This window comes from Lactuca virosa, chromosome 1, assembly GCF_052849685.1.
Source record: "Lactuca virosa cultivar CGN04683 chromosome 1, Lactuca_virosa_CGN04683_v6, whole genome shotgun sequence".
Lineage (NCBI taxonomy): Eukaryota > Viridiplantae > Streptophyta > Magnoliopsida > Asterales > Asteraceae > Lactuca > Lactuca virosa.
Window position 1 is genome coordinate 141,429,489 of NC_136426.1, and position 26,127 is coordinate 141,455,615.

At 35.9% G+C, this 26,127-nt stretch overlaps 2 protein-coding genes across 2 annotated transcripts; one reads left to right on the forward strand and one right to left on the reverse strand.

Annotated features, from left to right (window-relative positions):
- The first annotated feature begins 16,595 nt into the window (after positions 1–16,595).
- On the forward strand, positions 16,596–17,695 carry EDA6 (embryo sac development arrest 6). The gene has a single exon (XM_079077979.1). It carries the CDS (start codon positions 17,016–17,018, stop codon positions 17,454–17,456), a length of 441 nt encoding a protein of 146 aa, XP_078934105.1. The 5' UTR covers positions 16,596–17,015; the 3' UTR covers positions 17,457–17,695.
- A 602-nt stretch (positions 17,696–18,297) lies between these two features.
- Positions 18,298–21,276, reverse strand: LOC145159088 (transcription factor GTE1-like). Its single transcript, XM_079077988.1, has 8 exons — positions 21,014–21,276; positions 20,011–20,234; positions 19,731–19,803; positions 19,415–19,639; positions 19,233–19,331; positions 19,081–19,139; positions 18,830–18,980; positions 18,298–18,629 (listed from the first exon to the last, which is right to left on the reverse strand). The coding sequence occupies exons 1-8, from the start codon at positions 21,119–21,121 to the stop codon at positions 18,435–18,437; spliced, it is 1,134 nt and encodes a 377-aa protein (XP_078934114.1). The 5' UTR covers positions 21,122–21,276; the 3' UTR covers positions 18,298–18,434.
- Between the last annotated feature and the right edge of the window lie 4,851 nt (positions 21,277–26,127).

Sequence of the window (26,127 nt, forward strand, 5' to 3'; positions counted from 1 at the left end):
ATGAATCAAGGCCCAAAAATGGCCCAAGAGCCATTCAGGTGCGTAAGCGCCGCGTACCTGATGGGACTTAGGTAAAACAAATAAACTAGAAAAACAATTCCTAAGTTCACATGCAACCTACTTTGGATCTATGTTTTAACTATTGAACATATAACTTCGAATTGCAAAACAAGAACCCTAAGGATAGAGGCTATTTTCGAAATTAACCAACTAGGGTTTTAGAGTTACATACCTTTCAATTGTTATAGCAAACAATTGGTAATCCTTTGATCTTGATCTTCTTGGAAGCCTAGCACCACAATTGTAATGCCTCTAATGGAATCACACTCAAGAGCTAGCAAGAAGGAAACTTGTGAGGAGAGAGGTTAGGGTATGCAATTTCGGCCTAGGGTTTGTTCAAGAGAAGGAGTGCCAATTTTGGGAGCCAGGAGGCTCCTTATATAGCTGAGGTATCTAGGGTTTAAGGAAAACCCTAATGTTCCTTTGATTAGGGCCTAAGCTTATCCAAAGGCCTTATCCAAGCCCCTTGGACGAAATCATTAGGGTTTCCCTTATAGATTTCGTCCACCCCCTTCCAAGGAGGTTCTGGAACCTTCCACTCAACTATTTGATAATTGCAAACTAGTCACTGCACTTTATAATTAATACAATTAACCCCAAAATCAATTCTAATTAATTTCTGGCTAACTATTAATTAAACATTATGATTTCTGATTAATATATTAACCTTTGAACATATTAATAAATCATTTACATTAATTTATTAATCTTATAATAAATCAATATCTCTCCTTTCATAATTTCCTTGTCCAGTTGCTAGGTTTGAGGGCAACCCAAAAGGACTGTGTTGCTATCAATTCAAGTATATACCAATTATAGTTATGGGCTTAGACACCTAATCCAACAGTCTCCCACTTGGATAATTTTGTAACTATAATTGCTAGTAAGACTTCTAAATTTGACCAGCAAATTGTAGCTTCCAAAAGTTGCTGCCGAACTCTGACCCAGTCAATTATGTGTCCTAAGATAAGTGATCATATAATCCTTCGTTCTTCAAGATATCCTTAGACATAAGACATGGAATGTAATCAATCTCTTTGTCCAGAATCTATGTTTCCCGATTTCTGATTTGTGATGATATAGGACTTCTAATTGAACACGTCAATTTAGTCCTGGCTGGGCCCAACACATAAGTCAACACCAAATCATCGAGGGGCCCACAAATATCTCTTTTCCCGTTAGGGCAAAAGGAACGAATAAACATTGACTCATATACTTGTATCTTTTACTCATAAAATTATACATTACAATACGTTTTATAACACCAAGTTACTGATGCGTTTTCGTAACACCAATGTATAACCGACTTGCAAATTACAACTCATATATCTCCGTTTCAAGATTATAAGATATTATCGTCTCAATATTACTCGTGATGAATTCCATGAAGTAATACTCTGAGCGAGGGTTTATCTAATACTCAAATTTCAATTTCTGAGCACTCATGAATCTTTGCAGCAATTCTATTGCTATGTCTATCCTTAGACAATCTGCAATCCAATTCATGACAATCTTAATTCACTACTTACTTCCAAAAGTACGAGCGACTGTGGATTTTGAATAATCATATTATTCGGGAAGTAAAACATGCAAAATATGAAACACAATAATAAACAATTGACAAAAGGCAGTAAACAAACTCATAAATAATACTTTATTATTTAATCACCAAAAGTCAATTACATTTACTTTGTTACAAGTTTCAGAAAACTAATCTAACTAATAAAACTAATATCATCTCTCAGTCCAATGCTCCGAGCATGCTGAATATGCTTAACCCTACTCAGACCCTTTGTGAGGGGGTCTGCTGGGTTATCCTCAGATGATACCCTTTTACAACAAGATGACCTTCTTCTACTCTATGTCTTATGAAATGGTACTTTCTGTCGATATGTCTGGTTTTAACATGATCTATGGGTTCCTTTGTTAAGGCAACGGCTCCTTCGTTATCACAGAACAGTTCCATAGGCTCCTGGATGGTCGGAACAACTCCGAGATCTCCGATGAAGTTCCTTAACCAAGCTACTTCTTTCGACGCTTCACTTGCTGCTATGTACTCTGATTCACAAGTAGAATCAGCCACCGTATCTTGCTTTGAACTTTTCCAAGTAATTGCTCCTCCATTCAGTAGAAATACCCAACCTGATTGAGGACGGAAGTTATCTCTATCCGTTTGAAAGCTTGCATCACTGTAACCATCTATTCTCAAAGTATCTTTGCCACCAAGTACAAGGACCCGGTCCTTTGTTCTTCGCAAATACTTGAGTATATTCTTAACCGCTATCCAATAAGCTCTACCTGGATTTCCCTGATAACGACTGACCATGCTCAGAGCAAAGGCCACATCAGGGCGAGTACATGTCCTAGCGTACATGATCGATCCGACAACGGAAGCATAAGGTACACGACTCATGTCAGCTATTTCCTCATCTATACTCGGGCATTGAGTCTTACTCAATTTGGTATTGCTTTGGATAGGTAGCTCTCCTTTCTTGGAATTTTCCATACTAAACCTCTTTAGTACCTTGTCCAAGTATGTGCTTTGACTAAGTCCAATTAGTCTCTTCTTTCTATCTCTCAATATTCTAATCCTAAGAATATAGGAAGCTTCTCCAAGGTCTTTCATGACAAAACACTTTCCAAGCCAAGATTTAACATCTTTCAAGGTTGGAACATCGTTACCGATGAGTAATATGTCATCGACATATAACACCAGGAAAGTCACTATACTCCCACTAGCCTTGATATATACACAAAACTCATCTTCACTCCTAGAGAAACCAAACTCTTTGACTTTCTCATGGAAGCAAAGATTCCAGCTGCGAGATGCTTGTTTCAATCCATAAATGGATTTCTCAAGCTTGCACACTCTATTGGGAAACTTTGCATTAACAAAACCCTCTGGCTGATTCATATAAACATCCTCAACCAACTTCCCGTTAAGGAAAGCAGTCTTGACATCCATCTGCCAGATTTCATAGTCATGAAAAGCAGCTATGGCGAGCAATATCCTAATAGATTTAATCTTAGCTACTGGCGAGAAGGTCTCATCATAGTCAACCCTTGGGTTTGAGTGAAACCTTTTGCAACCAGTCGAGCCTTGAATGTGTGCACATTTCCATCCATGTCTGTCTTCTTCTTGAAGATCCATTTGCACCCAACTGTCTTACGACCTGGTGCACTATCAACCAAATTCCACACTTGGTTGTCATACATGGACTTTATCTCACTGTCCATTGCCTCTTTCCACTTGGAAGCCTCTGGGCCTGCCATTGCTTCCTTGTAAGTAACTAGTTCATCTAAATTTACCAGTGTCCTATCACTGATGAATGTGTCACCATCTGAAGTAATATGGAAACCATACAACTCAGGTGGCACACTCACCCTAGTGGATCTTCGAAGAGGTAATGAGTTATCAATTGGTTCAACAGGAACTGTTTCCTCTGGTTGAGTGCTAGTGTCATCTAAGGTTCCTTCATTGGCTAACTCTTGAATTTCTTCAAGGTCAATGGTGCTCCCACTGTCCTCTTTGAATATGAGCTCTCTTTCTAGAAAGACTCCTCTTCGTGCCACAAAGACCACATTTTCACTAGGTCTGTAGAACAAATATCCAAAAGACTGTTTTGGGTAACCAATGAAAACACATTTCTCACTTCTAGCTGCTAGCTTGTCGTGAGTCTCTCGTCTTACGAAAGCTTCACAACCCCATACTTTAATATGTGCTAATGAGGGAACTTTCCCCGTCCACATTTCGTGAGGTGTTTTGGCAACCTTCTTTGTAGGGACAAGATTAAGGATGTAGGCGACTGTCTCTAAGGCATACCCCCAGAAGTGAATAGGAAGCGAAGCACGACTCATCATAAAACGAACCATGTCTAACAAGGTCCCATTACGCCTCTCAGCCACACCATTTAACTGTGGTGTCCTAGGAGGAGTTAATTGTGAGACTATCCCACATTCTTTTAGATAGTCGTACGTGACTTGTGTGACTCCTTTTTTCTCGATATATAATCATATCAAATATCAATTTATGCTTTGATAAATGGTTTTAGGCAAGAGTTGTGACACACTTCAAAGGATGAGTATCTATGTCTAGGCGTATAATGTCTCATATAGGGCGCGAGGCGTCCTAGTTGGCAAATGAAACCCTAATTTTTGTCGGACCTTGGGACTATTTAAAGGCACTAACTCATAGGGTTTGTTCCATTCTTCATCCTCCATCCTCATAAACGAAATCCTAGCCTCTTGTGCCTATTTGAGAGCTTGTGTGAGTGCTTGAGAGATCATTGGTGTTCTTCAGTGCCATTTGAAGAATAAGGTGGTGTTTTTGGTTCAAGGATTTCGAGGATGAAATCCAGACAAGTATGGGAGAGTTGTAACGCTTGTTTTCCATTTGTGCTTAGTTAGAAATCCAAGGAATATAAGAATGAAGGTTATTGGGAAAAACCCTTAAGTGCGACAGCGCGAAGTGCCTAATAGATGTGTGTGGCGCGCCGCCACAAAACTCAAAACCCTAGGTATCGGGTTTTGGACCCTATTTAAGGGCTCTAACTTTTAGGGTATGTTATTTCATTAGCCTCCACCTCCAGAACCCTGATATTCAAAACCCTAGTCCATATCTTCTATTTTGGTGTTCTTGATGCTTTTGGAGCGTTCCTTGGTGAGAAAGAAAGTGGTTTTGTGCATTAGAAGTAGGATCTAACCTTCTTTTCATTCTTGGACCATTGTAAGTGTTAAAGTTCCAATCTTGACGTGTTTCTTTCTTAGATCTTGTGATTAGATGAAGTTATGGTCATTTTGGTTCCTTTTTCACATTTCTATGGAGTTGGAAACTTCAGGTCCCCAAAGGTTGTGTAAGGTAGTGTTCCAAATGATGGATTAGTGTCTAAGTCCGTAACTATATTTGGTATGTACTTGACCCGAGTGTGCATGGTCCTTTTGGGTTGCCTTCACCAAAGCAACTTGACAAGGTAATTTGATATGAGAGAGAAGATATTATGGTTTATTAATATATTATAAGAATAATATATTAAAGGAGAAATCATATTTATTTAATTAGTATTAGTCATAAATTAATTAGGAATTAATTTGGTGACTAAAAGAGATTAATTAAATAAAGGGGTATAAACTGTCAAATGTGTGATAGTTGAGTTTTGGGCTGGGAAACCTAATGGACTAAGGGGGAACGAAATTATGATGAGGGATCATCATATTTTCGTCCAAGGGCCTCATTCCAGAAGGTTCCTTGGGCTGCTTGGTGGCTAAGCTATCCATTAGGGTTTAGACTGAAACCCTAGCACCCTACAGTATAAATAGATGCCCTATGCTTCAATTTTAGGCCACTTGATTCCAAGGGAAACCCTAGGGCCGAAATTAGCATCCTTCCCCTCTCTCTCTTAATTGCCTTCTTGCTTAAAGGTGTTTGTAAGCCATTAGAGGCACTACAATTGTGGTGCTTGCTTTCAAGAGTTCAAGAGATCAATGAAACTAGTTGTTATTGCTATATAACAACAAAGGTATGTCTACTACACTTCTATATGTTTTTCGAAAATAATAGAAGCATGCCAGGGTTTATTTTGTGTTCATATAGTTGTATGTCTTATAGTGAAAACATAGATCCAATTAGGGTTGTATGCACACATAGGATTGTTTGTATAAAACCTATCAGTGGTATCAGAGCCAGGTTTTTGTTTTCAATTTGATTTGATACATATTATGAATTTGACAAATTAGGGTTTATGACAAGTAAACCCTAAGGCTTGGTGTTTTTCGAAAATAGGGTTAAGAAACCCTAGTTGGCGATTTTTTGTAGGGTTCTTAAACCCTTTTTGACTAGCCTCCAAATTTCGAAATTAGGGTTATGAAACCCTAGGGATTTCGAAAATCCCTTGCCCCCCAAGACAAAATCCCAAAATTTTAGGGATTTGGATAATGCCATCTTTGTGATTATCAACTTAATTGTTTAAACTAGATAATTGAAGATCTTGAATTATCCTTTCCATAAATTTCGAAATCTAGGGGATAAAAAGGATTAGGATAAATTAATTGTTTAATTTTATGATAATCCTTCATGATTTAATAATTTAAATTAATTGTTTAATTTTGATAATTATTAAATCAAAGATTTTTGGTGTTTAAAATTTTAAATTAAATTGTCTAATTTTCAAAAAAATTTAAATGCAACAAAGACACTAGTATTTTAAAATGTTTTAAAATACACCCTTATACAATTATGATATTATAAGATTAATTATTATATATATGTATGAGAATAAGCTAGTCTTATCGCTAGTAGGCCTCATTCACGAAGCCAGTCTATAAGGTGGGTATAAGGTTGCTGCCTATAAAATGGCGCTTAATGGATGTACACTCACATCTACCGCTTGCTTGACTGGTGGAGGGTCGTTAGCCGAACGGATAGGATAGGGCACTTAATTCCTCATTATAAGTATAATGGAAATATTAAAGTAACTACATTGTTTTACAAATTCCCACTCTTAGTTACTTTAGGGTAAAATGTGAAAATGATGCTATTCCATGGAATTACACTTTGTACCCCTGTCAAACGTTAGTGGAGCGTGCGTGGTTAACCAGCACACTAATTTGGGATTGACATTGGTGACAAAGGGTGGCTCGATGTCTTATCATAGATCAATGGAGCGTGCGTGGCTAACCAACACATTGATTAGGTGATGAAGACATTGAGTGCACCATGATGATTCGCATGGTTATTCACAAACTTGTTTGCGATCCTCGGCATCCCAGTCGCAAATTTGAAGTGCATATCGAGATTTAAACATGCCATTGAAATGTTCAATAAATCTCAAAAGAAATCTAGGAATTTTCAAATACATTTAAAACTTCACCTCTTTCGTTTTTCATGGTGAAAATTAGTGAATCGTCATTCACTTACCTTCAAATTATTTACTTTTAGATTACGGCATCCCTTTTCTAAGTTGTAAATAATGTTGTTGGATCCTAGCCCTAATTTCTCATGTGGGTGTTTAATTAGGGATTCATTCTAATCAAACTTTGTTCCTTTCTATTTCAGATGTCAAACGCAAACGCAAACAACAACACTTCTGGGTCATTCTCGTTGATGAACCTGTGTCAAAAAGTGACATTTGATGGCTCGAACTTCAACGAGTGGATGAGATATATTCGCATGATAACTCGTTATGAGGACAAAGAATATGTCCTAGACGAGAAGCTTGAAAGGATCAACCCAGAAGAAGCTACTCCTGAAGAGATGGCCGCCTTTGAGGCCCACGAGCGTGATGCAACGAAAGTTCATTGCATCATGTTGGCCACCATGAACCTCGAACTCCAAAAGTCCTATGAGGACATGTATCCATATGAGATGCATCAAGATTTGCTGGACAGGTACCACCAGAGCGCGAGGCAAGAGCGCTATGAGATCATCACCAACATGATCACCGCTAAGATGGGGAGTGGAGAATCCCTAACTGCTCATTTGCAAAGAATGCAAAGATATGTTGATCGTCTTCTCAAACTTAATGTTAAGTTTGATGAGGATTTGGCTATCGACATCATCCTCCACTCCTTGCCTTCCTGCTACAGCCAGTTCAGAATGACCTACCACATGAATAAGGAAGAGGTCACCCTAAGTAAGCTTCAAGAGCTCCTGAGGACAGCTGAGAGCAACCTCAAGGACAAATCTGTTGCATCATCCTCTACTGTAGCTGCTCCTGTGTTGGCAATTGGCCAAGGAAAGGGAAAGAAGAAGAAGGCTCCTTACAAGAGCCACCATAAGGGTAAGACCCAAGATGGTTCTTCTACTAGTGGGACCAAAGCAGGTTCTGTTAAGCCCTCTTCTGACCCCAAGGAAGCAGAGTGCTTCTATTGCCACCAGAAGGGCCACTGGAAACGAAGCTGCCCTAAATATCTGCAAGATATTAAGGATGGGAAGATAAAACCCACCTTCGCAGGTATGTATTTAATTAAATCTAATAACTCATCATTTGCTACTTCATGGGTTCTTGATACAGGGTGTGGTTACCACATTTGTTCTTATATGCAGGGCCTAAAAAGAAGTAGGGAAGTGGAGCATGGAAGGATAAGCTTGATCATGGGAAACAAGAAGTCTTCACCAGTAACCAAGATCAGAGTTTATTCCTTAGTGTTGAGTAATGGGTTAGGGCTAGATTTAAATAATTGTTGCTATTCGCCAGATATGGCAAGAAACATCATTTCTTTTCATGGTTTGTTTAGACAAGGTTTCAGATATTCATTTGATAATAGTAATGGTTCTATTAATGCTTATTTGAATGGTGTCTTTTATTTCAATGCATTACCTTGTAATGGGATTTATGAATCTGTGTTAGTTATTGATAATTTAGGAAATGATGTTTTGAATATTGATTCGTCCACAAGTTTGGACAAAGCATGCTTGTGGCATTGTCGCCTTGGCCATGTGAACAAGAAACGCATAGCCCAACTCCAAAAGGATGGAGTCTTGGAGTCTTTCGACCTTAGGGACGATGACGTGTGTGAGTCTTGTTTACTTGGGAAGATGACCAAGTCACCCTTTACTGGCACATGTGAAAGGGGTGAGGGTGTATTGGATCTCATACACACAGATGTATGTGGACCCTTTAGATCCACCACAAGGGACGCTTGTCGCTTCTACGTGACTTTTACAGACGATTATAGCAGATATGGATATATCTACTTAATCAAGCAAAAGTCAGAAACTTTTGAAAAGTTCAAAGAGTTCAAGAATGAAGTGGAGAATCAGTTGGGCAGGAAAATCAAGATGCTTCGATCTGATCGAGGGGGAGAGTACCTAAGTCTTGAGTTTCACGACTATCTGAAAGAGTGTGGAATAGTTTCGCAATTGACGCCTCCTAGAATGCCACAATTAAATGGTGTGGCTGAGAGACGTAATCGAACCTTGTTGGACATGGTTCGCTCTATGATGAGTCGTGCTTCGTTACCAATCTCATTCTGGGGGTATGCCTTGGAGACTGCCGCCCATATCCTTAACTTAGTTCCCACCAAGAAGGTTACCAAAACGCCTCACGAGATGTGGACAGGGAAAGCTCCCTCGTTAGCACATATCAAGGCTTGGGGTTGTGAAGCTTTCGTAAGACGAGAGACTCACGACAAGCTAGAACCTCGTAGTGAGAAGTGTTATTTCATCGGCTATCCACAGAAGTCTTTTGGTTATCTCTTCTATAGACCAAATGACAATGTTGTCTGTGTTGCTAGGAGAGGGGTTTTCAGAGAAAGAGAACTCATAAGACAAGGAGACAGTGGGAGTCAGATTGACCTTGAAGAGCTTCAAGAGTCAGGAGAAGAAGGAACCTCTGACACTGGCATGCAACCTGAGGAGGAAACTCCTGTTGAACCTATTGACCAGTCCTTACCTCTTAGACGTTCAAGTAGAGTTGTTGTTCCACCCCAGTTTTATGGTTTCCATATTACTACTGACGGGGATACGTTTATTAGTGATAGTACACTAGTAAATCTGGACGAACCTAACAGCTACAAGGAAGCCATGGCAGGCCCAGAGTCTGTTAAATGGAAAGAGGCAATGGATAGCGAGATTCAGTCCATGTATGACAACCAAGTTTGGAATTTGGTTGACAATGTGCCAGGTCGTAAGACGGTCGGGTGCAAGTGGATCTTCAAGAAGAAGACAGACATGGATGGGAAAGTGCACACTTATAAAGCGCGATTGGTCGCGAAGGGCTTTACTCAAACTCCTGGAGTTGACTATGATGATACCTTCTCACCAGTTGCGAAAATAAAGTCTATTAGGGTAATGCTTGCGATAGCTGCGTTTCATGATTATGAAATTTGGCAGATGGACGTAAAAACCGCTTTCCTAAATGGGAAGTTGGCTGAGGATGTTTACATGAATCAGCCAGAGGGTTTTGTCGATGCAAAGCATCCAAATAGAGTGTGCAAGCTTGAGAAATCCATTTATGGATTAAAGCAAGCGTCTCGCAGATGGAATCTTTGTTTTGACGAGAAGGTCAAAGAGTTTGGATTTCTGCGAAATGAAGATGATTCATGTGTATATGTCAAGGCCAGTGGGAGTATAGTGAGCTTCCTCGTATTGTATGTCGATGACATACTACTCATAGGAAACGACATCCCAACATTGCAGGAGGTCAAGTCCTGGCTTGGGAAGTGTTTCGCTATGAAGGACCTCGGAGAGGCTGCATATATTCTGGGAATAAGGATAGTGAGAGACAGAAGTAAGAGACTGATAGGACTCAGTCAGGATACATACTTGGAAAGGGTACTAAAACGTTTTAGTATGGAAAATTCCAAGAAAGGGGAGTTACCAATCCAATGCAATACCAAACTGAGTAAGACTCAGAGCCCGAGTACAGAGGCAGAAATAGCTGATATGAGTCGAGTACCTTACGCTTCCGCAGTTGGCTCAATTATGTACGCTATGACCTGTACTCGCCCTGATGTGGCTTTCGCTTTGAGCATGGTCATCAGATATCAAGGGAATCCTGGTAGGGCACATTGGATTGCTGTCAAGAATATTCTTAAGTACCTACGAAGGACTAAGGAATGGTTTCTAGTCCTGGGTGGGAGTGATGACTTAAGGGTGCGAGGGTACAGTGACGCTAGTTTCCAGACAGATCGGGATAATTACCGATCGCAGTCGGGCTGGGTCTTTACCCTGAATGGAGGAGCAGTGACTTGGAAAAGTTCCAAGCAAGAAACCGTAGCTGATTCAACGTGCGAATCAGAGTACATTGCGGCGAGCGAGGCGTCAAAGGAGGCTATATGGTTGAAGAACTGCATTGGAGACCTTGGAGTTGAGCCATCCATAAAAGAGCCCATGGAAATTTTCTGTGATAATGAAGGAGCGGTTGCCTTAACCAAGGAACCAAGGGATCATGGCAGATCTCGTCATATCGACAGGAAATACCATTTTATTAGACATCGAGTAGAAGAGGGACTCCTCGTTGTGAAGAGGGTATCGTCAGAAGATAACCCAGCAGATCCCCTCACGAAGGGACTGAGTAGGGTTAAGCATTTGCAGCACGCTAGGAGCGTAGGGCTGAAGGACGATATTAGTTTAGATTAGATAGGTAGGAAACTTGTAATGGATGATCATGTATTCAACATTTGATGATTAAATAAAGGTGTGTTATTTATAAGAAAGCTTCTATCTTGTGTTGATTATTTATCTATTGCTTCAATTTTGCATGTTTTGACTTCCTGAATAATAAGATTATTCGAACAGTCCACAATCGTTCATATGTTGGAAGTAGATATGAAGGAAGATTGTCATAAATTTGTTTGTAGATTGTCTGAAAAGTTTTAGACATAGCAAAGGTTTGCTGCAAAGTTTATGAGTGCTTATGAAATTTGTATTGAGCATTGGAATAGACCCACACTTGCTGGTATCACTTCATGAATGTTATCACAAGTGATCGCAAGATGATAATATCATATAATCTTTAAACCTAGAGATATGGTTATTGTTTACTAGTTGATTATACATTGATAATGCGAAAACGCATCAGTAACTTGATGTTATAAAACACATTATTGTGTGTGGTTTAACTAGTAAATGATAAAGGCATATTAGTCGACGTTTTTCTGTTCCTTTTATTCTATGAGAATAAAAGTGATATCTTGGCCACTTGATGATTTGGTTTGACTTATGTGCCGGGCCCGGTCAGGATGAAGTTGATGTGTTCAACTGAGTTCTATGTCGAACAAATCAGAGATCAAGAAATAAAATGCTAAACAATAAGTATTGTTAGCATGATATCTAGAACAGAGGATTATACGATCCCTTATCTGAAGGACAGATTATTGGTCAGAGTTGACAGCGGCTATTGAAAGCTACGATTGCTAATCGGATATGGAAGTCATATGTGAGATGTAGTTACTAGACTTATCCAAGTGGGAGACTGATGGATTAGTGTCTAAGTCTGTAACTATATTTGGTATGTACTTGACCCGAGTGTGCATGGTCCTTTTGGGTTGCCTTCACCAAAGCAACTTGACAAGGTAATTTGATATGAGAGAGAAGATATTATGGTTTATTAATATATTATAAGAATAATATATTAAAGGAGAAATCATATTTATTTAATTAGTATTAGTCATAAATTAATTAGGAATTAATTTGGTGACTAAAAGAGATTAATTAAATAAAGGGGTATAAACTGTCAAATGTGTGATAGTTGAGTTTTGGGCTGGGAAACCTAATGGACTAAGGGGGAACGAAATTATGATGAGGGATCATCATATTTTCGTCCAAGGGCCTCATTCCAGAAGGTTCCTTGGGCTGCTTGGTGGCTAAGCTATCCATTAGGGTTTAGACTGAAACCCTAGCACCCTACAGTATAAATAGATGCCCTATGCTTCAATTTTAGGCCACTTGATTCCAAGGGAAACCCTAGGGCCGAAATTAGCATCCTTCCCCTCTCTCTCTTAATTGCCTTCTTGCTTCAAGGTGTTTGTAAGCCATTAGAGGCACTACAATTGTGGTGCTTGCTTTCAAGAGTTCAAGAGATCAAGGAAACTAGTTGTTATTGCTATATAACAACAAAGGTATGTCTACTACACTTCTATATGTTTTTCGAAAATAATAGAAGCATGTCAGGGTTTATTTTGTGTTCATATAGTTGTATGTCTTATAGTGAAAACATAGATCCAATTAGGGTTGTATGCACACATAGGATTGTTTGTATAAAACCTATCACCAAACCCTTTATGGTGTAAAGAAGTGAGTTATGGTATTCCCTTTTAGTTATGCATATATTGGTTATTGTTTTGGACTCCCTTAGAGAGTTAGGGTTTGGGATTGTAGATGTTTGAGCCTTGGATCTGGACAAAGTTAGACACTTTATCCATTAATACCCTTAAAAGATTCATATCTAAAAGTTATAGCCCTTGGCTTAATGGATTATCGACTTAAGGAAGGAATCTGTTAAGCCAGAAAGCGTGTCACACTTCTTGGAGGGTCATGGCGCGCCTACGAGTTCCCTTCACGACTATTTTATCTTTTTTGTGGGTGCAACACGTCATATGAAGGTTTCAACACACCTGGTCGTTGACCTGACCGTTGCCTTTGATTTTGACCATTGAATTTTTGACAAGTTTGAATTTTGGTCAAACGTTGATGGATTTGAGTATTTGTATAAGGTTGTCTTTCTGACTTCTGTATGAAATATTATAGTAGAACTATAACAGTTATACTAGAGACTATAGTTAGATCATAACAATTAAATGAAAGACCGTGGTTCGACTGGAGTATGAAAGATTGTAGTTGGATTACGGCAGGAAAGACTGTAGTTGGACTACAACAGGAAAGTTTGTACTTGGACTATAGTAGGAAATATTGTAGTTGGACTACATGAAAGATTATGGTTGGACTAGAACATTTACTTGGGTATGTGGTATCTTAGGGAACTCACTAAGCTTTGTGCTTACACAATGAATTAAAATGTTTTCCAGGTTTTTTCAGTGGCAAGGGGAAGAGTGAGGTCTGACTGTATCACATCCATGGGATTCGTTTTTGGAGACTTCCTAGGGATGTCAAAAGGTCTCGTGGGATCCCGAACTCGTGGGACCCCGATCCCATATGGGGGATATTTGTTAAAACAATTGGGGGCGGGGGCGGGGGCAATGTTAGCCCTTGTTTTAATTTCAAGGGCAGGGATGGGAGTAGGCCAACTACAATATTTGTGCTTACACAATGAATTAAAATGTTTTCCAGGTTTTTTCAGTGGCAAGGGGAAGAGTGAGGTCTGACTGTATCACATCCATGGGATTCGTTTTTGGAGACTTCCTAGGGATGTCAAAAGGTCTCGTGGGATCCCGAACTCGTGGGACCCCGATCCCATATGGGGGATATTTGTTAAAACAATTGGGGGCGGGGGCAATGTTAGTCCTGTCCCGACCACCTATGGGGGCCCCGTTATTATAATGTTTTTAAGATGCGATAACATTTTTGTTTTTGACATGTAAAATTATGCTGTAAATTTTAACCCAAAATAACTTCTTTAAGCCCAAAAAAATCTTCTTTTAGCCCAATAAAAAAAATCCCAAAATCAATCGGGGGCGGGGAAACGGGGGCATGGGCGCGCCGGGGGGGGGGGGGGGGTGGTTAATCCTGGAATTTGAGGGCGGGGAAGGGGGTGGGGATAGGGGATGTAACCATCGTCCCGTTTGCCCCCGTTGACACCCCTAAGGCTTCCACTTATATGATTTTTCTATGATTATTTATTACTATGATTTTGGTACATGATATGATATGGATGGAACAAACAGATTTTTTTATTATACTTTTGGAAAATGGATTTGAATGATTTCTCTTATTTAATATGAAAAAATTGGTTTGAAATTTAGGACTTTGCATTCGTAAAATATTTAACCTTAAAAATGATGATAATATCCCTAACCCTCGCTAGACGACATACACTAAACGAGCGATATACTCTCTCTTCCTGAATTGTCCGATTGTACAAAATGTTATAGGTAAATGACTGAATGTCAATGTATTAATGAGACATACTCCATCATCCCGAACTCCATATGATAATCTCTAATCCTAAAGAAAAACTATTGGTCTGGCAATGGTGGATTTAGTCAAACCTCATTATTTATGATAGTATGAATAAGAAGTGAGACCACATATTTATCGCCAAGTGCCAAAACATATGCTCATAAAAGGAGCCAAACAAGCCAATATCAACCTATTTTTTTTCGGTATATCATTTTCCAAGTTTATGTTTGCATTTTACATTCTAAGTTTTTCCTTATGGATAAGGTTGTGTCAACGAACCGAACGAAAACAAACGAATGTTGTTTATGTTCGTTCGTTTAAGTTAGCTGAACAAACGAACAAACACGAATGGATAAATGAATGAGTTTTATTATTCATGTTCGTTCGTTTTACAAGTTATATTGTTCATGTTCGTTCATTTATGTGCATGAACATGTTAAACGAACATAAACGAATGGAGATAAACACATATATAAACATAAACAAACATATAATATAGTAATGAAATTAAACACAATTGAACATATATGAACATAAAAGAAACTTAAAGGAAAGAATACAAACGAACAACATAAACAAACGTCTACAAACATAATTGAACGCACAATATCATTGTTCATGTTCGTTCATTTAATTAAACGAACGAGAATTTATGTTCATTTTCGTTCATTTATTAAATAAACGAACATAAATAATCTTGTCGTTGAACGGTTCATGAACAGTTCTTTGAACGTTCGATTCGTATACACCCTTACTTATGGACGAAAGGTTGATGTAATAAGAAAATTATAAAAAAATAAGTTGCGAAATTGTTCTTGATACCGAATGGGTTGCAACATAAAATATAGTGAATAACCAAGTGCACAACTCAATATTAAGCTTGTAATATGGTTTCCGTTCGGTGTAAACAACTTTCCAAATCTAAGAAAGAAAATCTCAAAATAGGCATGAGAAAGTGAGTTGAGAACTTGTTAATCAAGTTGTGCAGTCATTCATGAAATTTTAAACTTAGCTATTAACCTAAATAAATTGCTCTAGCCCACTTTATATCTAACTTAGTATGGTCTTTAGTATTACACAACTTTTATATATAAACTTCATCAATATAAATTCGGGAAAAAAAAAAGATAAGTTTCAAGATCGTTTTTCAAGTTCTAATATAGAGTTGAGTCGAGAAAATCTAAGATTCATGAATATAGCGCGGTTAAAGAGTGCTTGGGATTGAGTTTCAAATGTGCTTATTGATTTATTTTTATTTTAAATTAAAAATAAGTTTAAAAACTGTTTGCCAAATTAATAAATATTATTCAAAAGTGTTTTGTTTTATTTTTTAAAAAGTTATTTTAAATAAGTAAGAAATTACTACTTTTCAAAAATGTTTATAACTTATTCACTTAAAATAACTATAAACTAATCCAAATATTAAAATTTTTATCAATTTATAACGTCTTGACAACCACTTTTAAAAGGTTTTGAATAAGGATTTAAATATTGAGGACCACATTCTTTGTTATTTCCAAACTCGCAATTAACCAATTGAGAGGTTAAATTGCTTTATATAATCATTTTAGCGATTTGCCCAAATATAATCAATCTCTTAAATTGTAATTTATTTTTTATCATCCATCTATCAAATCTATCAAATTGCTTTATTCAATAATCCATATTGATGTAATTTTTTAATAGTACTTTACTCAATCCAATCCTTTTTATCGCATATGAAATTATAAATTTTGACACGTTACATTATCCACTCATTTTGTTAAACAAATACCACGTTATATATATAATCCAAAAGCGTAAATAGTTGCATACTTGTAATTTGTAAAAAATCTACAAAACCCAAACTGCTCCCACTCGTCACCTACACTTCACCCATTTTATCCCCAATAATTACTTAAATGCCACTCAAAATAAAAAAAACCGCTTCCCTGTAATGGCAAGTCTCGTAATTTTAAACACTCCCAAGGGCACTTATTTAATTCATAAACGTATATAATGACACGCCAAACGAGTGCTTCTCTCTCATCTCTCTATATAAAAACCCCCCCAATCTCACACCAGTTTTCCCCAACCGATCTCCGCCCTTCCACCGCCTCCCGTCTCCCTTCTTCCAATTCATCTCTCCGCCGTCGTCCGGTGTCCCCATCGACCGCCGCTGCCCTTGGAACCACCGTCTATGTACCGGATCTATCAGTTTCTGCTGAAACCCTAAAAATTCAATTTGATTTTGATTCACACAACCCTTTTCTCCCCCTTCTCTCTCTATTTACAATTTTAGCCCTCACCCTAAGCGTAATTACCGTTTTAGCCCTTCCCTGTTTCTCTATGTTGTTTCGTGTAGTCGATTTCTCCGACGACGAATTCACCAGTCCACTGGAAAACATTTTCTGCATTTCCGAGAGGAAGTAGCACACATCGGAATTGACGTTGTGTGACGATGAATGACCAACGGCGATACGGAATGTTGATGCCTGGAGCATCGCGATTAAAGCGCAAGGAGAGGGAATCAGTTTATCCGGCGAAACGATCACCACTAGCACCACCACCACCACCACAACAACAACAACAACCACCACAGAAGCTGACACAGGCGACAGTTGCCTCATCTACGGCTTCTAAAGGAATTAAAGGAATGGAAGCGATGTCATCGAACAGACTCTTAGCTGGTTACATGGCTCACGAGTTTCTAACGAAAGGAACTCTATTAGGACAGAAGTTCGACGGAGGAGCTGCGGCGAGAGGGAAAACAGAGGCGAACGGAAATGAAACTTACAAAGAGATCACGAGTTTGCTGATGATGAAAACCGATGGAGGAGGAGGAGCTCGTATACCTGGAATCGTGAATCCTACACAGCTTGCTCGTTGGATTCAGATGTAATTGGGGAAGAAGAGTACATGTACGTAATGTACAAATCACATCGGAATCAATACTTTCTTCCATTTTCGGTTTGGTTATATATAGTCTCTATGTTGTTCTTGTTTTCGTTAATGAATGTCTTAATGATTTGATCGTATCATCTATAATACGATATCGATATGATCTGTTTAAACTAGGGTTGGTTGGTTGCCAAAAAATTTTGGATGGAAATTAAACGTTTACCAGTGCTCTTATTTTTATTTTTATTTTTATTTTTATTTTTATTTTTCAAATAACGCGTATTTTTTTAAATATATAAACGACAAAGAAGGTCACGATTGATAAATTCATAAATTTGAACACATTTATATTATTGTTGAAAGTTCTTTTTTAATCGAAAATAAATTATTAATATATTGGGTCTGTTTGATTCTTTTTAAGTCAAATTTATTCCTTCATTATTATATTTCAAGCTTAAAGTTGATAAGTGATCGATATTCATTTAACGTCCTTTGCAAACTTATAGCCGGTTTTTGTTTAAATCAATTTTTTTGAAGCTCATTGCCAAACACACCAAAATCATTCAAAAACCCATACATTTATTATTTGTACTTTTTATCATAAAATAGCGACAAGAATTGAGCAAAAATGGTTTATTTAATCTTATTTTATTTTCATATATATAATAATTAATTTACTATTAACTCATATTTTTGCTAAAATAATACTATTGGTCCTCATGTCGGCGAGTCCAGGGTCCAGCATTACAAAAGTGAACATATGGAATCAAACGTTAACATCTAGAATATGTATATAATAAATATATAATAATATAATATGACTTGTAGGAAAAATGTCAAACTAAAAAAAAAAAAACCCGAAAGTTGAGTGGTTCTTTGTTATTTAAAAGAAAAAGGTACAATAAGTGAATTAAGCGAAGTATATTATTATTAACATAATCACAGATTTTAACCAAAAAGGAAAAAGAGCAATTACGATTTAAGAAGGCTTTTTATTATTCTTTTTTTGAGCAGGCGGCTTGGCGGCTTGTGCATCAATACTCTCTCTTTTCCTTTTGTTTTGATTAACGTTGTTGTTCATAGTACTGTTTCCACCATTGCTTGTTGGACTCTTTCCTTGCCCTTGAAGTAACTCTTTCACAAAAAACTTCAACTTCCACAATGTCGACTCACTCTACATGTCACAACGTAAAACATCAGTCTCACACATTACAAAACAGAATAGTACAGGTTGTAATGTATTTGGTATGCATTGGACTGACACCGATCACTGATGTCAGTAGGACAAAAGTTGTAACTTTTTGTGTACCATGTCGACACGCTATTGAATTCTTGTATGTGAAAAGACGTAAATGCCCTTCTCATTGAAAATACCTGTGCGTCGATGTCGAGGTCAACTTCTTGACCGGTTGCTTGAAAATTTGGGTTATGTTGGGCGACAATTAGCAGCGCTTTGTTTAGGTCTTCGGGGGATAATTGGGTCAAAACCGTCATTAGCGCTTTCTTTTCCTCTGTAGACATTTTCCTAAAATGGTATTCTACTTTTAGAATCTAAAGCTACATTAAATATATAAATAATAAATCACAATAAACATTAATGTAAAATGAATTTTATGAAAATAAACCTGCAATTTCTGAGGACAACTTCTCTAAGTTCTTTGAGATTCTTGTCAACCTTTTCGAGCTGAAAATGAAAAAAAAAAAAAAAATTATATTATTATTCTAAATTCGTCATTTATATTAAATTTAAATAAATGGCTACAAATTTTTAACATACTTCAGCACTTAAGTCTCTAGCCATTTTGGCATGAGAAACCTCTTGAGCAAGTTGGATATCTAACTGTGCTTCTGCTTCTTCCTTTTTTCGTCTTTCATCCTACAAGTGAAATTACCAAAATACCCTCGACCAATTAAAACTCGAAGAAGATAAATTTATAATTTTTCGGATCAATTTTTTACCTCTTCATCGACTTTTGGCAAAAGTTGGAGCCATTTTTCCTCAAATTTTGCGAGTAAAGTTTTGGCCATGACATGAACATCATTTCTTTCATCATTATATTTCATAGCATTTTTAAAAATTAATCTCACATCTGCACATATTTCTCTCACATTATTATACCCTGTCCCATCTTTCGCCTCCATTTTGGCCTTAATTGTACTGAAGTCCATTGGCTTTTCAATAACCTAAATTTTTATAAACCAAGTCAACAAAAACATGTATAAATTATAAAATAGCATTTAGAAACTACATTGCTATTTCATGATAAAAATTTACCTCATAGTAATCATGCAAACCAAGCCCTACTACATCCACAGGTTGCATAAATGGTCCAGACCACTTGTGGCCAGTATAGATAGAGATAGTTAAGGAAGGGTAAATATGGAAATACATAAATTATTAAAAATGAGACCATTACCAAACCAATAAACATTATAAAAATTTCATAGAATTGTAATGTTGCATAAGGCTAATTTTTTTTGGGGGGAAATTAGTAAATTACTATGTGGCAAATTTTGTTGACATGGCGCTGATGTGGCAAACAGAGAAAGGATATATGATATGCTGGCGTAATAATACGGAAAACTGTCGCATAAGATCTTGCATTCTTTTTGTAGCAGCTGCTTCTCTGCGTGATGCGTCCAGCTGGCGTCTTTTAAAGCTGGTTATTTGTTTATCTTTATCTTTTTCTTTCATCACTGAACTAGCTTTAGAAGTGTTTGACTGTTTTTTTCCTGGCTTTGAATAGAATTGCTCAACTTCGTTTAATCTTTGCTCAAGCTGTGTATATTAGTTGTTTCATGTCAAACTAAAATGAGGCAAAAAGAATGAAAAAAAGATTGAAACAATTCATTTATGCTTCATTGATGTGAAAATTATGTCATCAATATCATTATGTGGTTATAATTTCAGAGTAGCAATAAAATAATAAATGGTTGTGGAAAAAGTCAATGGTTTTATGTTTGAAATCACCAAAAAAAAAGTGGGGACTATCAAATGTCATCTACCATTAATGTTTCCTGATGAAGATACCAAGTTGTCTGTTATTTAGCTCAACTGTCTGGCATAGAAGCCATTAAAGCTTTAAAAGCTTCCATCAAGATGAAATAAAGTACTCTCTTTGGTTGACGATGCTCACAATAGCTAGGATTCAAGAACAGGAGCATGAATTGGGGGAAAACATTCAAGACCTAAAATTAGGGTTCCGAAATGTGTTAAATTCCAACATTAGTTCAGAATTTTTGGGCAAATTGCACTATGCATGTCTCACAGTAGCGTAAGAACTCATGGAGAGGTAGATGACGTTTGATAATCCGTCAATATCGCATCAATGCTATAAATTGGTTTGTCTTATCATAAAAGAACACGTACTAAGGAGCAAAAGACAAAGCCGTTTCTAATTTATAATCGTTTTAAAACAAGGTCTTCGAAACAATCGGAAGAGGAACTGATCGTCATCAATTACAAACCATACGTCATTCTTATTTAACCTAAGAAGATGGAGTGTATATAAACTGGGAAAATTATACAATCGGAAGATTCAGCAACAAAAAGCGTACCTCATCAACCTTCACGATGATCTGATCAACATTTTGCCCTAATTCCTCCGCAACAGCGGGTTCGCCTTCGGTTCGAACTTCCGGAACGGGTCCATCCATTGTTTCCATCTATTCTTGAGACTTCGATCCACGATTGAAAGAATTTTGGAGTAGTAGATATATTTTCCGACGCAAACAAAGCTCCGGTGACTGGCCGTAGGTGTGTCGCCGGTGATGTCCGTCGTTGGAGAGAGAAGAAGGGTTTGGAACCAGGTGGGGGGTTTTGTCATGTGAGATAATTACAGAAAAAGTAAAAGAAAACGGTAAAGGAAATTGTAAGTTACAAAATTACCCCCTACACTAATACGTAGTCACAGATTTTACCCATTATTTCTTGTTTTAGATAATTAGAGCTCAAAATAGTTAATTTATAACTATTTCAACCTTACATCGATAGCTGGTGAAGAGCAATTTCATCCATCTATCATTACCTTCATCTTGAACTCTTTCTTAATTATTATTCTATTTAAAATAAATTAAGAAATACAAAATCCCAAATAAAAGAATCTAATAAACTTGGTCATTTTATCAAAATATAAACAATAATATGATTGTAAACTAGAAAAGTGGATCCTTAATTCTCCACCACACAAAAACTCTCACAATAAAAAAATTACCATCATGTTTCTACCTCCTTTACATAGAGTGATATTGACCGTAAACGAACCGAACGTTCAACGAATTGTTCGTGAATCGTTCGGTGGGAAGTTCGCTTATATTTGTTTATTTAATAAATGAACGAACATGAACACAAATTCTCGTTCGTTTAGTTAAACGAACGAACATGAACAATGGTCTCGTTCGTTTAATTATGTTCGTGAATGTTCGTTTATGTTTGTTTATGTCCGTTCATATAAGTTCCTTTTTATATTCATATATGCTTAATTATATTTGTTTGCATTACTATATTATATGTTCATTTATGTCCATATATGTTCGAATTATGTTTGTTTATCTTTGTTCATTTATGTTCGTTCGTTTAGCATGTTCACGAACATAAACGAATGAACATGAACAATGCAATTTATTAAACGAACGAACATGAACAAGAGGACTTGTTTGTTTATCCGTTCGTGTTCGTTCATTTGTTCGGCTAACTTAAACGAACGAAATATGAACAAGTCACGTTCGTGTTCGTTCGGTCATTTATAGCTCTTACCCTTTTAATGATATTTCCAACTTCTTCATATTCAAAGTCACCTCTCAGTTTCTCCTCCATCTCCAATTTATTTTTTTACCAAATGAATGTAGCTGCAAACATATCCACTAAAAATATTTAGACAAGTAACAAAAAGTTTTTCTTACTAAAAAATACATACATTGTGCATGCAGATCATCAAATGGGCTTTTCCTTACACATGGTTGAAGTAAAATAAATAAAACTCATAATAGACAAATCATTAAACGATTTTAAATATGACTGCATCTTTTTTGCACAAATTGCAAAGAATAACAACTTACTTTACCCAATATTCTAATATAAGATATGAACTTCTTTATTATCTGCATGAAAATCGTAAGTAGATTGTCATTATAGTTAAATAGATGTTATTATTTTTCTAGTATAAATAAAAGAATAGCAATAAATATATCTTTGACAGGTGGGAGAGATTTGCAAAACTCTACAACAATAAATAAAACACAAGAAATCCTACAAATACATCTTTAAACCACATCAAACCTTCTTAGTTATTAACATCTTATATATTCAACATTATGAATGAAAAACAGGAAGTACTCTTTATCAATTTCTATATAATATATAAAAAGAATAAACAAAACAGGTAAATCAACATTATACATAATAGGTTATAACATTGATTGTGAAATAGAAACAACTAAATTTAGATGCAATGTACATGCAAAGTTCATTGTTATTTACTTAAAAAAAATCAACATTTTACTAAATTCCAAGACGTATAAATATAATCACCGATTAGATATAACTTTTTACTAAATAATTAAAATCCAAAAGCATTTGTAATATATACAATATTTATAAAATTTAGGGAATAAAATTCAGCATAGAATTGTTTTCAAATATTTTCCAATATATAAAGGTAGATTTAAATTCTATACTATTTACAAATAAAATAAGTCTCTTTAGGGACATCAAAATATATTATTTGTGACAATTATTATTTGCTTTATACATTCCTCTACAGTAATTATATTCGAACAAGATTAACATTTTTCCCATGAGCATAAAAAAGAAATGAATTTGTGATTCATAAATCTCATAAATAATTTTTTTCGCCATTTAATTCATTATCTCCTTAGAATAATTACCATTAAATATATATTTATCACAAATTATATTAAGCTCAAACAGGTACAAACATAAACCACAATCTCAATATTATGGGAAAAAAACTCCCTAAAGAACGACGGTGTTTGACTTTCAAAAGTCAAAATGATGTTATTTTTAACTTGAATCATATGTATTTAGTTTTCTTTCAAATGTTATAAAATTTACGGTAAATATAAAATATGTAAAAGTAGACACTACAATGTGATACATTACTTGTTTTATATTAGGTTTAACCATGCGAAAGAAAATGAAAACTTCTTCAAGTAATCAATATTGACTTTTATAAGTCAAAGACAACTTTATTTTTAATGGACAATCGTGTCTCTTAAATAAAAGAGAAACAGGGATCAGCTGGAAGCTAGAGCCTAAAAATAAAGTTTTAAAATAGATACAAATAAACCAAAACAAAACTAAATAAGCAAAAACCACAACACCTATAATGAGGGTAGAATCTTTGCTGCTTGTGAATTCTCAAAAAATCTAGAGGGGTAAAAACGTTTAAAAAAAAACCTCAAACAGCCACGTTTATGAGGGAAAAAACACACACCCTTCAGATGTGTCATTCCGCCAAAGCTCCTAGGGGTAAATACGTCAAAAACTCCAATAAACAAACATCTTCCACCAACGAATCATCTAACCAAGCCCATTTTGATCTTCTTTTGTGTACCAATTCGCCAATGCTCATAAGGTCAAAAGAATGTGAAAAACCTGAGAATGTATAGATTGCCCATCAAATTTGCCATCAATGAAAGCAAACAATTGTCGACTTTGCGAGTATCCAACTGCCTGATATGAGAGCAAACCAGTTTAGTGGAAGTAACTATAGAGAATAATATAGTATGAGCCACTTTTATGAGAAGGTATCTTATTGATTATAGAATTTTTCTTTCTTCGTTTCCACAATAGGATTCTATAAAGTTCTTAATCACATAAAGACGATTTAATGGCCCAAAGGAAGTACGAAACGAAATCGTGGTCTTACTCAACCAAAATACTCAAATAGAAGATACATATTCTCTCATCAGACATCAAACAATGATATAAAATTGAACTATACCAAGCCTCCTTCCCTCCATCTCTTTCAATTTAACCAAAAGACCTTTGGTCTAGCAATAAGAACTGACTCTCTCAAATGAGAGGTCATAGGTTCAAGTCTCACTATGAGACATATGTAGTATTTTAGGAGTATGTTACTTAGTTTGATGTTTCAAAAAAATCATATTTTAGAATTACTTTTTATTAGTGAATTGTATTATGTTAAAATTAACCATTATAGTAACCTTGTAACTACCAGGTCACCCATTGCATAAATTGGGTAGATTTTCCGAAACACAATCTTCTAATAATAAATATTTTTGAAGTACAATATCATAATAAGAAAAATGAAAGTACAATGCTATAATGAAAATAAAAAACTTTAAAGGTACATTTTCATTACATTCACTTAGCTTTTTTTTAAACATGCCTAACGATTACAATGTTCTTTGATTATCATTTTTCTCTATTTCATCTTTTTATAAGATTTTGTGCATTTATATATGTTTATATATACAGGCAGTTGGTTTGGACTATTCTTCTAGAACCACAACGATAAATAATATGAATAAAGCATTGCTTTTGTTTCATCTTAATTTTATGCATGATGTTTTGTCCCACAATATTTTAAACTTGCATATAAGGGAACAGTTGCTGAAAATTAAAGTTATTTGTTACAATCTACTAAATTTAGTATCCTACTGTCAATTTTTAAAGCATTCTACATCATCTCACTTTGACTAATTTGAAAAAATATAATGATTACATCATCTACTTTTATTTTACTTCATTTTAAAGCATCGTACTTTCATATTCAACCAATTACAATGCCATACTTTTGTTTTAATTCTTTTTAAAGTACTACACTTTGGAAATCTACCAATTACAACATCCTCCTTTCATCAGTATACATAAATAAGTGAAATAGTTCATTGAAGCATAACGATCACCTCTGCCCGCCGCAAAGCGTTGGATACCCCCTGGCTATTTATTAACCATTAAAACGACACCCTTATTTAGATTATCTAATACGACCAAAATTAAAATCCTAAATTATCTAAAACTTAGATGTAAAAAGGACAAAAACCACAAAATTAGTTTATTATGTGTTCTTATAAACCTGTTGAAAGCAAGGAAGTCCGTAATTTGCCATGATTCCACCATTAAGAATTAAGCGAAAACCCTAACATCAACCATCACTTGGATCCTATAGGATGCAAGTAGAAGATTAGATTTGACTTTTTGTGTAAGGACAAATGATTTTGACATTTTTGAAATGGTCTTGACTTGCTTTTGAGTCTTAGAGTTCCAATTGTTTTACATATTGCATCTTATGGTGATATTCTCCTTGACCCTTCACCAAATGAGTTTATAAAGGCAAAAAGTTGTATGATCTTGAAAGGCCCATGTCTCTTTTGGCTCTTACAGTGTCTTTTAAACATAAATAACAATAATGTTCATTATATATGTCGGTCCAGATAGTATAATAAACACAACCTAATGAGCATTAATAGTCAAACTGAATAATTTTTTATATTAAAAATCTTTTGATTGCAAGGAGAATAATCTAAGGTGCTGTTTGTTTTTTCTGATGCAAAATGTCGGCAGTCTGCGGACCACATCTGTAGACCTCTGCAGTAGAAGAGGTGCACCAAACGTCTGCAGTCTGAAAAAAGAAGACTGTTTGTTTTTTTAACATCTGCGGACTACTAAAATAAACTGAAATCTA

Bases quoted from the DNA above. Each gene is read 5' to 3' on its own strand.
- EDA6 (XM_079077979.1), top strand. From the start codon at position 17,016: ATGAATGACCAACGGCGATACGGAATGTTGATGCCTGGAGCATCGCGA.
- LOC145159088 (XM_079077988.1), bottom strand. From the start codon at position 21,121: ATGGAAACAATGGATGGACCCGTTCCGGAAGTTCGAACCGAAGGCGAA. The intron at 20,235-21,013 runs GTACGCTTTTTG...TAATATACACAG, and splicing joins TCATCGTGAAGGTTGATGAG to CTTGAGCAAAGATTAAACGA. The intron at 19,332-19,414 runs GTAAAAAATTGA...TTTCACTTGTAG, and splicing joins TGCCAAAAGTCGATGAAGAG to GATGAAAGACGAAAAAAGGA.